The 13790-nt window shown below is 53.8% G+C and overlaps 6 protein-coding genes across 6 annotated transcripts; 4 read left to right on the top strand and 2 right to left on the bottom strand.

Moving 5' to 3' along the window:
- Positions 1-334: 334 nt before the first annotated feature.
- Positions 335-640, bottom strand: CLAFUR5_06521 (uncharacterized protein; the record flags this gene model as incomplete). Its single annotated transcript, XM_047905669.1, has 2 exons — positions 335-439; positions 512-640. The coding sequence occupies 2 exons, from the start codon at positions 638-640 to the stop codon at positions 335-337; spliced, it is 234 nt and encodes a 77-aa protein (XP_047762168.1).
- A 277-nt stretch (positions 641-917) lies between these two features.
- On the top strand, positions 918-2966 carry CLAFUR5_06520 (General transcription and DNA repair factor IIH subunit tcf-29; the record flags this gene model as incomplete). Its single annotated transcript, XM_047905668.1, has 1 exon — positions 918-2966. One exon carries the CDS (start codon positions 918-920, stop codon positions 2964-2966), a length of 2049 nt encoding a protein of 682 aa, XP_047762045.1.
- Positions 2967-4494: 1528 nt separating this feature from the next.
- Positions 4495-5877, top strand: CLAFUR5_06519 (uncharacterized protein; the record flags this gene model as incomplete). Its single annotated transcript, XM_047905667.1, has 3 exons — positions 4495-4774; positions 4860-5578; positions 5647-5877. The coding sequence occupies 3 exons, from the start codon at positions 4495-4497 to the stop codon at positions 5875-5877; spliced, it is 1230 nt and encodes a 409-aa protein (XP_047762037.1).
- An 848-nt stretch (positions 5878-6725) lies between these two features.
- CLAFUR5_06518 (putative formate transporter) lies at positions 6726-7846 on the top strand (the record flags this gene model as incomplete). Its single annotated transcript, XM_047905666.1, has 4 exons — positions 6726-6962; positions 7025-7157; positions 7213-7643; positions 7697-7846. The coding sequence occupies 4 exons, from the start codon at positions 6726-6728 to the stop codon at positions 7844-7846; spliced, it is 951 nt and encodes a 316-aa protein (XP_047762036.1).
- Positions 7847-8575: 729 nt separating this feature from the next.
- CLAFUR5_06517 (uncharacterized protein) lies at positions 8576-10430 on the top strand (the record flags this gene model as incomplete). The annotated part of the gene is made up of 3 exons (XM_047905665.1): positions 8576-9045; positions 9094-10017; positions 10067-10430. The coding sequence occupies 3 exons, from the start codon at positions 8576-8578 to the stop codon at positions 10428-10430; spliced, it is 1758 nt and encodes a 585-aa protein (XP_047762032.1).
- Positions 10431-10485: 55 nt separating this feature from the next.
- CLAFUR5_06516 (uncharacterized protein) lies at positions 10486-13401 on the bottom strand (the record flags this gene model as incomplete). The annotated part of the gene is made up of 1 exon (XM_047905664.1): positions 10486-13401. One exon carries the CDS (start codon positions 13399-13401, stop codon positions 10486-10488), a length of 2916 nt encoding a protein of 971 aa, XP_047762030.1.
- Between the last annotated feature and the right edge of the window lie 389 nt (positions 13402-13790).

Here is a 13790-nt window from a genome sequence, read left to right as displayed (position 1 = left end):
GCCAGTACTCCGGCACCTTGTTTGTTCTTCGTGCAGCGTTATTGGCGTCATCACATAGTTGGCCTTTGATTCTGCATCTGGCGTGTTATACAGATAGGGCGAGCATAGCAAGGGTGCATACGGTCTGAAGGCGCAAAGGACGGGACTTACGTTCTAATGGCAGAATGATATGACTTTGGGACAGGGAATGAAAGGAACTGCATGATACCTCCGTGTCAACATTTAGATGTATACGTTTGAACTACTCTGGTGAATTTCGGCCTCGTTTCGCATCATCAAGTCGGATTTTCGGTGCGCATCTGTGTTGCTCATCGAACGGCCTTCATGGGGATTGTCAAGGATCTGCTTCGGGCTTTGTCCATGATGTAGGTGTCGCTGCATCTGGTGGGGACAGAGTCGCGTTGTACTGCTCAAGCATATGGAGGAGCTTCACAGCATACTGTCCATTGAGCAAACGTTAGTAAATCCACGTTCGACAAGCGCTCTGTAGAGGATACGATACGATACGAACCTCCTGGACATCTCTCTGCTCGGGGACATGATCGACAGTGTCTCTCTCGACCTCTGACTGCTTACGAGGTGTGGGATCGCTCATGGTTACATATAGAAGAAGAGTAGGTGTCGTTGGGATAGGGTACATGTATGTTTATGAGTGTAGCTGACAGGCATTCCTGCGGTCTAGACCGGTCTATCGAGCGGTCAGGGTCAGCATTTTTTTTTTGGTGCTGTTGTGCCACTTGAGGTGACTTGAGTACAACATGCAGCAAAGACTGGTAGCGTGACGACATTTCTTCATATAGACTTTGGAGGGTCAAGTCAGGGTGAGGACGCATGTGTTATGCATGCGGACTGACGAGAGGTCGTAGAAGTAGTGGGACGGATCAAGTTCCCGATGGCAAAAGCCAAATCGCGCTTGCATGTTCTATGACGCTACTAGCTACTACGCACGCGACTTTCCCGGAAACACAGAGATGCCTGCGACAACAGCGACTGTCGCGTACAAGAAGAAGAAGAACGGCATCCTCGCCGTGTCGGAAGACGTCAAGTATGTCTTCTTCACGCCATCAGACGCGCCTTCCGGCTCTTCGCCCACCTTGACAGTACCGGTCGCCGACATCACGAACCTCCAACAGACCCCTGCCACCGCAGCCAATATCGCCTTGAAGCTGGTCGTGGGCGCCGATAGTCATGTCTTCACGTTCAAACATCCGCAGAGAGCACGAGAAGAGCAAGTCGAGACAACTGCGCCGCTCCGCGAGGCCTTGGCCATCATCAAAGCAAGGGAGAATGCGCTTCCAGTCGCAGGCAGCAGTGCATCAGGAGCGGGCACACCTGCGCCGTCTGGCGACAATGGAGGTCAAAGTGCAGCTATGGCAATCGCCAAGGCAGTGTCGTCGAATAAAGCAGATGACGCTTGGTACGATGATGCGAAGCTGAAAGCCGACATCAAGCTGCAGAAGTCCTTGATCGACAGCAACCCGGCGCTGAGTGATCGCTTTAACCAGGCGTTGAAAGATAAGCCCGAGTCGTTGTCGATTACACAATTCACCGCACAGTTCTGGTCTGCGCGATTACACTTGCTGCGAGCGCATGCCATTGAGCTGGCTCAGAAGCAGGGCGAGTACAATGTGCTACCTACCATCGGCTACGAGACGAAGCCAGCTGAGAAGCCTGGAGAGCCCGATACAAAGACGTTCAAGATCACCAAGGAGCAGATCAAGCTCATGTTCAAGCAGTATCCCGTCATCAAGGAGGCGTATGATGAGAGCGTGCCACCTTTGACACCAACGCAATTTTGGACCCAGCTCTTCGCTCCGAGTCGCTTGCTGAAGAAACTGAGAGGCGAGAAGGTCATGCAGAATGATCCGCGGAATCCAGTACTTGACAAGTTCCTAGATCGGCCGGAGAGTGGAGTGATGACCATGACCCATGTTCCGCACTGGATGGATCTGGAAGGCAACGAGCAAGACCACAGCCAGCGGAAAGGCAACAGGGCTGATCAGGAGATGAGACCTTCGGGTAACGAAAAGGTTCCGATACTGCGGGTACTGAACAATCTCTCCGAGAAGATGATGTCCCATATCAGCACTGAAGATGGCGAGGCGCATGGTCCTATTGGTGTCGACGAAGAGACTTATGAGCAGCTAAGGATACAGGATCTTGTGCGACAAGATGTCGACAACCGGCTCGTTTTGAATGTAAAGAAGCAGCAGGTCTACACAGGCGGGAGGATGGAAGATCTATCGATCCAAGCGAGATTGTTTGCACAGCAGGACCCTGAGCAGGTGCTGTCGTCGATACGAGATGACATGCAACCTTCGCATCTGGGAAGTGACAAGAGGGGTACTTTGAAGCTGGACCGCGTGCTAGGCTATCACACCGACGACGATTCCGATTCTGACGATGACACCTCACCCCACACCAATGGCTCAACTACGAAACAGAAGCCGACCATTCGAGTCGGCTCGCACAAAGGTCTCGCTTTAGCAACCAACAACCTCCTATCCTCCGTTCGACAAGCCCGGCGCGCCACATCGGGTGACCCTCACTTCCTCAACGGCCTAAGCCAAAAGACCTTCGACACCCTCACAATGACCCACGACACAACAACAGAATTTCTGCACTACTTCTGGACCGTCTTCCTATCCGGTGATGCGTCAAGGACAAGAGAGCTAGAGCAGCTCGTGGCCACTCTCGACCGTTCTATCGACCGGATCAACGCCGTGGGTGACGAGGCGGAGAAAGAGTTGCAGGCGAGGATTGCGGATGTCAAGAGGGAGGATCAGATTTACTACGAAAGGTCGAAGAAGCGGCGCAGGAGGAATTTTGAGGAGTATCCTGGTGGGAAGAAGGCTGTGGATGCTATGGTGGGGCCTACGAGGGCTGCGCTTGGGAGAGCGGTTGAGGCGTATGCTAGGGAGAGGGATAGGCAGATGAAGGAGAATGCCGCCGCTACTGGTGTGTGAGTTGAGTCTGACGTTGAAGAGGCACCTCGCAAGCACAACACGCACCCAGGTCCTCGCCAAGGCCTTCTCCGACTGACTGCCGATTACTAAACGAGTGGATGCAGCCTCGATCGCTAGCGCGCAAAGTATTAAAAAAATAACTTCGTCACGAGAAGACGCAATAGAAGCCCAGCTACCGTGCATACGCGAGCAGCTGAACCTCATCCACAGTTTCTCCCCGCACATCTTCATAGCCGCGCCACCGCACTATACATACATGCCCGACAAACACAGGCGCCACACACGCCTGTCAATCCTCCACCAAAACAGCACGAAGGATGCCAACATCCCCAGAGCCCTCATCCCCCACCCTCTCCAACCACGACACAATCCGCCAACACTGCTCCTCCATAATCCACGGCTTCTTCCACATAATCAACACCCACCAATACTCCACCTCGCACCCCACTTCTGGTCCGCCAACATCGCGCCCAATTACACCTACTCCGGCCTGCACGGCGACTTCTCCTGCCCGGCGCTCGGCGCTGGAACCATCAGTCTGCAGTATCAATTAGATGGGTTCGCGGCTTTCTGGGAGACGTTCCCGGATTTCCAACCTGAGTGCGTGAATCTTTGGACGGAGGGGGCGCCGTTGGATAAGAGGGGCGAGGGGGTTTTGAGGAGTGTGTGTAATTGTTGTCGGAGAGATGCGCCGAGGGGGGTGGTAAAGAATAGTGGGGCGGAGCTTGGGTGGATGAGGTTGGAGAGTGATGTGGAGGGGGAGGAGGAGGGGAGGTTGGTGATTTGGGAGTGTAGGACTGTGGCTGGTGCGGGATAGGGATGATGTGCGTGATGTCGAAGGGCCATCGATGAAGCTCGTAGCACGGAAGAGAGACGTGCTGTTGCTTTTGAGGCCAGTGTGCGTGGTGTCGAAGGGCCATCAAGAAAGCTCGTAGCACTGAAGAGGGACGTTTTGGTTCTGCTGGGAGCCAGTGGTGATAGCTTCGCGCCGACTCTACCCATCTTCCCCCGTCAAGGCGGGCGGCGTTGCGAAGCGGATGGCAAGTAGTAAGATCATGACATGATATGGGCACCCTCACTTCTGCATTCACTATCGTGGTCGAACATGCCCCTCCGCGGCTCTTGCCGAACACCTGAAACGCTGACGCCGTTTTGAAGAGACATCTCAATTTCGGGCTAGCCAAAGGCGCCTCGTCCTCCCGGTCACCATCACCACTTCCAGCGGCAAGTCGACTTCACAACACCGCCATGAGCGGGTCTGAAGCCCCCAACATGGAGGGAACCACGGACCGTGCTACTGCCACCTCCCACAGCCTCGACATCGGGCAGAACACAGCGCCACCGTCGAAGTCGCCACCACCAGCCCTTCGAGACAATTCCCCCCTGCCACGCGAACTGAGAGATCAAATCTATGGATATATCCTCGATCCCGAGTACACGAAGTACACACCAGCTCCTGGAGCAGCTGTACACTTTCGAACATACAACGCATGTGGAGGCGACGCGCACACGTACAAATTTCATTCACATGCAAATTCTGGCCGTCAACAAGGCGATCGGCGGAGAAGCCGCAGAACTCTTCAAGCGAAAGAACACACTCGTTGTGGTGGCCCTTCAAGGACTGTGGGAAATCGAGACGGCATTCACGACCTTGCACAGCTTGTCGGTGCCTATACTGGCTGAGTTCGGACGTGGGAGCGTCGAGTATACTCGCACCCTTGTGAGAAAGCTCAACTGGCGAGTGGCCATCACCTCAACACAACGCATCAACGACACGGAAAACCGGACAAGCCATGTGCTCATGCTTGGTCGAGATTTGTCAGCGCTCTGGGATATGCTCAACTTTCAATGCGCTTTTACTCTGCCTCCCCGTGCTTACATCGTATCTGATAGAGGTCAACCTCTCAAATTGGAAACGTCTACAATACAAGATGCGGTCACAGTCGAAATCAATCCAGGCCTTCAAAATAGATGCACGGCGAAGACGGAGCGAGACATGCTCTCTGCTCTACAGAGTGTTGGATATCACCTTACATCGCCGTGACAAGGACCTGGCCTTACGCCTGAGATCAGCGCCGAGTACCATTTTCCTGCTTGCGCTTGAGTGGCGGAAGTTCGTGGCGTTGATCAGACTCAAACAACGTGCTGATCACTTGCAACTCAATACGCCTCACGATACCACTCGCAACTACGCCATGATCATATCATACTGGGTATACAGCAGCCGGTTGATGTTTGAATCTGGACTGCAAGCCAAGGCGGGTCGACTGCCACGATCACGTCTATCTCTTCGATGGCACCTCCTTTCATTCGACCTCGCCATCACCAGATTCTGGGTGGCCATCCGTGCCAGTCAATGGGAGACCGCTCAACACTTTTACAAATGGATGAATCATCGCGATTTGCACCGCGGCTACAACCCGGCTATAGGCTGCATACGTCACGCTGCATTGGTTCTGCATGTCCTCATACCCAGCAGCGTGGACGAGGCTACGTTGTACGGTTTGCTCAGAACTGTGGAGCAAGGGCCGACCAATGACTATGTTGCTCACGATGTCGGTGTCCTGCGCAACCTCATCCAAGTCCCGGATCCAGCAGATAGCTCAAGCATGGTACGTTGTGTCTCCTGTTCGAGTACGAGGATCTAACGCGTTCACTGGCTGACTTTTAGCACAAGCAGGCGAACGTAGTGGTGAACCCAAAACTGCTGAGTGTCCACAAGATGCCTCCTCGAGCGTTCAACCATGCCTTGAACGTCAGCGTCGTTGGCCAGTCTGGTCCTGTGGATCGGCCAACCGGCTTAGTAGACTGGACTGACACGGAGCACCTGGCACAGCTAAGCGAAGCGGACAAGCGGGGGATCAAGGCCTTCCAGGCAGCTCATAGCCTCCCGGAAAGTGAGTTCCTGTAGCGGCAGGCGATACAGTGAAGTGAAGAGCAGGTTGTCCAGAGGGAATGAAAGTGCACGGCGATGGAGACAAGATGTAATACTGGAACTGCCGGTTGTTCAAAAGATGGATGGAAGGAGCATTGAAAGCACGACTCTATTGCAGATATCATGCGGGACATAACATGAACGTCTACTTCAGGGCGTCTCTTGTCGGAGAAACCATCGCCTTCAACGACTGTCATCGACGCCAAGCCTTTCCAAAAGCAGTTGTTATCTCTTGGCATGTGATAAGGCACTATCGCTGCCCACTGACCTTGTACCACTTCCTAAGAGATCTGCTACAGACTAACTATTCAAGATAGGTGCAGACTTGAGGTGTTTCCAAGAAATCTGGTTACACGTTGTGGTCGCTATCAAGCTTCTCAGGGCGTTCGCTAACGCCAGCAGGCATATCTGCAAGATGCCCATCGTTCGATTGGACAGGAGACATATTACTTTCGACCGGGCCACTGCTATCTTCATACAATTGCACAACGCGATGCAGAATTATCGCAGAGAGTCGACGCCGTCGCAAGCAAAAAGTGAATCAGCAGTCGGATGTTGTCTTCTGCCGCTCAAGTCAACTATGATCGACAGCTTACAATACCGCAACCATACCTACCGCTATCAGGACAAGTAAGGCTCACATCCTCCCGCAATACACTCCAGTAGCATAGAGCTGTTGTGATTGCTCCCCGCCGCTCTGCCGTCATAGCGATTCACTGCTGCAGACTATAGTAGCACCCCATATCCTTCTATGAGCTCAGTGTAGGTCGCATCTTGATCGACCTTGCAGTCTCAAGCATTGCTCTACCGAAGCCTCCATCAAGATGCCACCCCAACACCCCACCAACATCATCACAAATGCCTACACACCCAAGGAGACCGTCGAGCTCTGCGGCAGAGCTGGCTCTACCAAGGCCAACATGCGCCTTGATAAAGTGTTCACGTTGTCAGTGATGGCTGGCATGTTCTTGTCGTTTGCTTGTGCTGCTTTGCTTAGCACGAACACTGCGCCGTGGTTTACGACGAATGCGCCGGGACTCATTAGGACTATTGGAGCACTGGTGAGCAAGAATTGGAGTGAAGGACGACGAAATGGGTGGGTATAGATGCTGACAACAGACAGATCTTCCCCTTCGGCCTCACAATGGTGATCGTAACAGGCACAGACCTCTGCACTGGATCCTTCATGCTCACCACCATCGCCGCACTGCAACGACGGATTTCCGTGGTCAAGATGCTGCAGCATTGGTTCATCAGCACGTTCACCCCATTTCCAACGCTCCAGATCTCCCAGCTAACACTCTGACACAGCCTTCTGGGGCAACCTGGCAGGCTCCCTCTTCATCGTCGGCCTCATCACCGGCTACGGTGAAATCTTCAACGCGCCAGCCTACACCCAAACCGTCTTCACGTTCAACGCCTCCAAAGTCGTCACACCGACCTGGCATGCGATCTTCCTCGGTGGGATAGGGGCCAATTGGTTGGTTTGTATGGCTTGCTTCTTGTCGATGATGGCAAGGGAGTATTTCTCCAAGGTGATGGCGATATGGTGGCTGACTTTTGCCTTTGTGTATCTTGGGCTGGACCACGTTGTTGCAAATATGTTCTTCGTGCCCACGGCGAATTTTCATGGTGATCCGGCTATCTCGACGACGTTTTATATTTGGAAGAGCTTGATTCCAGCGCTGGTTGGGAATATTGTTAGTGGAGCACTGTTTGTTGGGGTGTTCTTTTGGTATCTGGTCAGTTCATTGCAACATGATCAAGTACTTCCAAGACTAACGCAGTATAACAGTGGCTCACTGGCGAAGGACCCGTGGCGACTGACGGCGTGTACTTTCCAGCTGACAGGGCGATCATGGGTATTGACACTGGCTCACCTGACCGCCATGATTGTGAGCTGGAAAGGAAGAGCGGTGGAGAGACACCTGAGAAGATGGTGTGAGCGGGCTCATGAAGGTGAAGATACCTTCTGTGTCTTGAATGCAGATCGGTCGGAGTATCGTGTTCAGGCCACTTGTGTGGCCTTTGGAACTTCAAAAACTTTGTTGCCATGAACGAGACAATCACTGCACAAAGTCCTCTCGTCTGATGCCTTAGCATTAGGCTGAGGGCAATCAAGGGGAAGAAGGCGCGACAGTTGTGAGGGAGGAGGAGCTTCCTCATGTCAGGCAGAACGGCATCATGTCATTGCCCTAACCGTATGGTCTGGGCCAACGGCTGTGGGTCTGAATCTTCGAGATGAAACTGCAGGTCTGTTTCTCCCACTTCAACTCTTCCTCCGATGTTGTGTCCACACTCGATGCAAAGTATGTCGCTAGCAACGATTTCCCATACTTCTTCGTGGCTTAACCATAGCCTAAATGACACTGGCCATCGGTGCAATTCGGTGACGACAAGCGACCTCCCAGACACGGCGCAAGCCATCTTGTTCAGAGTCGACGTGGCTGCATGAGCTGAACCATAGCCCGACCCGCGTGCATAATAAGCACCAATAATCCGCACTGTCCCACGAGATCCCTCCGAGATCTACATTTCCACTAGATGGCCAGAGCAAGAAGATCTCGAAGGATCATTTGGGGGCCAGCGGCGCAGCCACAGAAAATGGCCGCTACCCGCCACTGCCAACACTTTGGACAACTCCACTCTCCTTGATTGCCAGACGAAGTCGACGATGGCGCACCTGTCCGACTCAAGTTCAGCGAAGGGCAGCTATGCTAAGGTATCAAGAGATCACATTCCAGAACAGCATCCCCGCAAGCATCATGATTCTCGAAATGGACGCGGCAAGAGCTGGAAAGCTCCCGCGACGATGCTGTCTGCCTTGACTCTGGGCCTCGTGTTAGCGCTCGCACAGCACTTCACTTATGTCTCTTTGGACGGAAAGCCAGTGGCGAGCATATCGGTCTCACAAGCCTGGGTCTCGCGCATCAGCACCGGTCTTGCGTTCGCCGTGAAGGTGGCTTTCACCATCTGCGTGGGAGCTGCGTTTATCCAGCACCAATGGATGCGGCTTCGAGAGTCTCCGTTCAAGGTCGTGGATGTTGACACTATCACAAGTGCCCTCGGCAACCTGTTCTGCCTGTTCGAAAGTACTGTCTGGCTGCGGTACCCGGTCCTCACCCTTATGGCAGTGGTCTCATGGTACGGGTTATCAAGCGCTAGCGAAAGTTGCCTTCTGACTTTATACAGGATCCTTCCCTTGAGCGCTGTTGTCACGCCAGGTGCACTCTCCGTAGAGGGCGTACAAAACGTAACTACAACCCCGATGCAGGTCGCTCAGCCAGTGTACAACTTTACAAACTATGGTATGAGAGCATCGGGTGGTGGCACATACGAGATATCCGAGGATGCAAGGTTGACGAGACTCCTTACCAATACCGCATCTGCCCAGACCCCCGTGCAACTGGCCTCTTCTTTTCAAAACCAGACCTACGGCATCCACTTTGATGGACCTGCTCTGCGGTGCAGCAGCGCCAATGATTCCGTGATTAGAAACCTCACCGGCAGATATGGGTTCACTAGCGGACCAGGCGACTTCATGAATTTCGCCGCTTGGGTCCCTGGAGGAGATCCGTCCGACTATGCCCAAAGCTCCAGCACGTCGTCTGTTTCTGCGAGGACTGTTGACGTGGCTTCTCCGGACGCTGCACGCATATTCGTGATGACCAACATCGGTGGCTGGAACAACACTCTCAACTTCTCTACAAGCTACAACACGACTCGGTCCGCCACAGTTGTGAACGTTACGGAGTGTCTTTTGTACAACGCCACCTACGAGGTCGAGTTCAGTTTCCGCTACCCCAACCAGACTCGTAACGTTGAGATCACGAAGTGGATCAATCCAGTATCCTCCGGCGTGTTCGGACCTGGCGGCGAAGGGGCCCCATTCTCGCAGAAAGACCCTGAAGAGCTATCCTACCTGGCAATGATGAGCGCACTTGGAAGACTTTTACTGGGTCAATCGACTCGTAGCCACTATGGCTACATCATCAGGACTCGTACCAACTGGGACATGTTATCGATCGACTGGGCGTCAGGGCAAGCTGTGGAAGTCGGCTTGGAACAGCTCTTCCAAAATTTCACATTGAGCCTGCTGAGCGATTCGGGACTGATGTAAGTATACGTGGGCATTGGAATCTTTCTGACACTGACGAGATCACAGCAAGAACTCTACAACAGCGGACCAGGTCCCTGTCCAGATTGAGACTTGGCCGATAACGTACGTCTACCGGCGTGCTGACCTATTCATCCCGTACGGCCTCAGCTTGCTAGCCGCGCTTTTGTGCTCGGCGCTGGGGATGCGCGCATTCCTCGTCAACGATGCAAGCTACTCGAACATCTACTCGACTTACCTGCGCGCCACAAACAATGCCAGGATTGACAGGTACATTGACGACTCCGACACCGGCCACGATCCCTTACCGAAAAGTTTTGGAGCTGTTACGATCAACTTGACGGAACACAAGGTCGACTATGACCAGCTTGACACAATGGGTATAGGTGATAATCGATCACAGAACTCGTGACAAAAGAATTGTAGGACCTCGAGTTAGGTGTCGAGTCTCATCGTGTCTGTCTATATCATACATTTCTAGGCCCAGCCACCTTGCCTTTCTCGACCCAGACCTCTACTTGCGCATCCCCAGGCCCGGCATGGAACAGCTGCTCCACGAGAAGGGAGTCCTTCCACGCCTCAATCTGCGGCTTGCACACCTCAGTGCGCTTGCTTAGGTTCGGAGTACCGCCCTCGAAGCGGTAGTTTGCGTGAACGTAATGGTTGATCGCAATATCGTTTGCCTGGTCACGATCCGTGTGACTGGCACCTACGAGACTCTCCCTCACTGTCTCTCTTTCGGTGCCAAGCGCCTCGTCTACTATCTCGCGGATTGTGATACGTTGCTTGACGTGGTAGATAGTCCTGGACAGCGTAGCGGGTGGTAGCTTCTGTTTGCCGTGCCGTGTGTGGCGTTCTCTCTCGACGTCGATCTGGACAATGCCGCCGTCGCCAGCGTGTAGTTCAAGTGAGAGCATGCCGGTGTCGGGATTCACCACCTGCGCCAGGTCCATGCTTGCAGTGACATTTGGAAACGGGGCTCCTTCGTGATTCGAGATTCGTAGAATCTCTTTGGATGCAGCAGAATTGGCATCTTCGAGGTTGTCAAAGGCTTCGTCGCAACGGATCGCTGGCCATTCTTCCACGTCGTCGGGATCCGAGCCGGCAGGCAGGTCCCTGCGCTTGAGTGAGTAGACGTAGTAGAATCGGTCTTCTGGCTCATCATCTTCCGATTCGGGATCTTCGTCCATTTCGATAAACGCTTTGTGGTTCTGCTCCAGCATGTGGAAGAAGAAGTTCTGATCGATCGTCTTGCCTCCGGTGGTTTGACGTCCTTCCGTGGGACTGTCGCGCCTAACAGCAGGGTTGACCGACACGTTGCGGTATGGAATGAAGCTGTCGCTCGGGAGCGCTCTGTCACCTGGTGGCATCTGATGGGCCTGCTGATGATGGCTCAGACGCAGCACAGGTGCTTGAGGTTCTGCTCGCGGCATCGTGCCTCCTGTGACACGCCGATTGATGTCCGCGCGAGCAGCTTCATCTCCGTCCCTCGCTTTCTTGATCAGCTCAAACGGTATCCTGTGTTCTTTTAGAGCATTCGCAACTTGGCGATATCGTCTCCGCAAAGAGCTTTCAGATCTCCCCTGGCTGGTAGCACTGTTGTGGTAATGCGCAATGGCAGCCCAGTCCAAATTGTCGTTTCTCATTTTATCCACCTTGAGGTCGACTTGGCCGATCTCACCGACAGGTCCAGGAGGGTCGTTGCTTGCGTTCGCGTTGGCCTGCAGCCTGCTAAGCTCTCCAGGATGCAGACTGTGCAGTGACCTTGGTTGCATGGAGGGAGATGTTGCAATAGCATTGCTTGCGCTGATAACACTACCAGTGCCTCGCGCAGCGTCCTTCGCGATCTGCGACAACGACACTGGCGCTGGCAGCGTCGTCCGTTGCTCTTCAAGACCAGGGCTGGGGGTGTCTGTCGGTTCGAGGGAGGCTTGAGCTATCTGTGCATTGCGTTCTTTTTGTCGACGAATCCGTGCTTCGCGCAATTTCTGCTGCTGGGCTTGTTCCACCTCCTTCTGCTTCTGAAGCTGCTGCTGGCGGAGCCGTTCCTGGGCATCTCTTTCCGCTTTTCGCTTCTCCGTGAAGATTCTGTTCTGCTCTTCTAGCTGCTTCTTGCGCTCTTTCTCAAGCTGCGCAGCCCGCTGCTCAACGTCTTGCTCAAGCACACGTCGCTTCTCAGCTTCCCGACGGGCTTGATCAGCGGCTTCTTGCCTTGCCGCGGCTTTTTTACGAGCATCTTCAACGAGTCTTTTCTTTCTAAGCTGCTCCTCTTCAGCTCTTCGACGATCTTCAACCTCATCTCTGGCGATAGCTACCGCACGTGTGGCCTCTTGTTTCTTAAGTTCTTCCTTTCTCTTCACCTCGGCCTCGCGCAACCTTTCTCGCAAATCGTCAAAGGTAGGATCTTTCTTGGGTCCAGCGGGCACTGGTGCTACGTCTTGGGGCTTCAAAGTGGGTGAAGCTTTTGCCGGCTGCAAGGCTGTCTTTGTCACGTCGGACTTTGTGGATGGCAGTTGCGCAGCATTGATTTGGCCAGTGCCTCCAGTATTCGCCTTGCCGCCCTGCGTCTCCTGATTATGCCGTTGTGAGCGGCTCTCATGTTGTAAAACTGGTTGGCTCTTTGCAGGGAACGTAGCTGGCTTTGTCGTCTCCTGAGGCGGGCGTGTGCTCTGTCTGGTCGGCTTGATAGGACTAGGCGAGTCGTCCACCGTAAGATCGATCGGCTCATATTCAAGCATTGTAGTCACGGGCTGTTCGATTCGTTCGATCTTGACGGTGTTCTGGCGCTGATCGCAGACAGCTGGACTGCCAAATCTCCTCGCCAGCGCTTCCTCTCGCAGTCTCTTGCTCTCAGCACGCTGTTCCAACTTCGATGCTGGCATGGTGTTGCGTGGTGCGGATGGTCGAGGAGGTGTTGCAGGCCGCGACGTATTGACAATGGCGGGAAGAGCGACAGGGGCAGAAGTAGGCGCAGGGCCGCTTTCGGTATCGGACTCCTCGTCAGAGTCATCAATAATGAATGGCCCTGCTGGCTTTTTCTTCGGCGCTGCAGGTGTCTTTGCAGGCTCGACAAATGGTTTCGCATCTGAGAGACTCCTGCCCTGAAAATGATATGGTTCTGGTGAAGTACACTCCACTTTGATGCGCTTCGCGTGGTTCTGATTCGGAGGCATAGAGAAACCACCACCTGAGCGTTTGAGACCATTTCCGTTCAGCGTTCGGGGAGTTTGGCTGGTGCGGTCTGGGTCAAAGAACGAAGTCATCGACCGTGGTGTGGGTGTAGGTGTGTTCTGCATCTTCTTGTCTTCCAAAGCATCCCAGTTCCAGGTCAATCTTTCATCTTGCCGGTCCACGGTGGACTTTCTCTTTGACGTGGCGTACATCTTCTCACGAAGCCTGAGGACCGTCGAGTGTGTTGGAGAAATATGTGATGCGGCGGGTCTCCACCAAGATGGTGCACTGGTCTTCAGTTCCGGTGCCGAAGTGCGCTGCAGTGTGATTGAGAACGCGACCTGAATGAGGATGTCTCTCTCACGCGCACAGGTACTACAACACAAAGCTGTTAGTCTTGACTCTATGCGTCAATGGTATGAACTGCGAGCGGCGCAAGGCTGACTGCGGCGGCCATGTTGTGGTGGTCTTTGCTAATGATGAAGTCGGTGTCGGAGAAGTACTTGCTGTTCGAAGTTTGTCGGCTTAAGCAGTGGCAAGGTGTGGGGTCACTCGAAGCTGCTGCATGTGAGTCGCGGTGGGAGCCGGAGGAGTGACTGAG

The sequence above is a fragment of the Fulvia fulva genome, chromosome 5 (assembly GCF_020509005.1).
Source record: "Fulvia fulva chromosome 5, complete sequence".
NCBI lineage: Eukaryota > Fungi > Ascomycota > Dothideomycetes > Mycosphaerellales > Mycosphaerellaceae > Fulvia > Fulvia fulva.
This window is presented reverse-complemented; position numbering and strand designations above follow the sequence as displayed.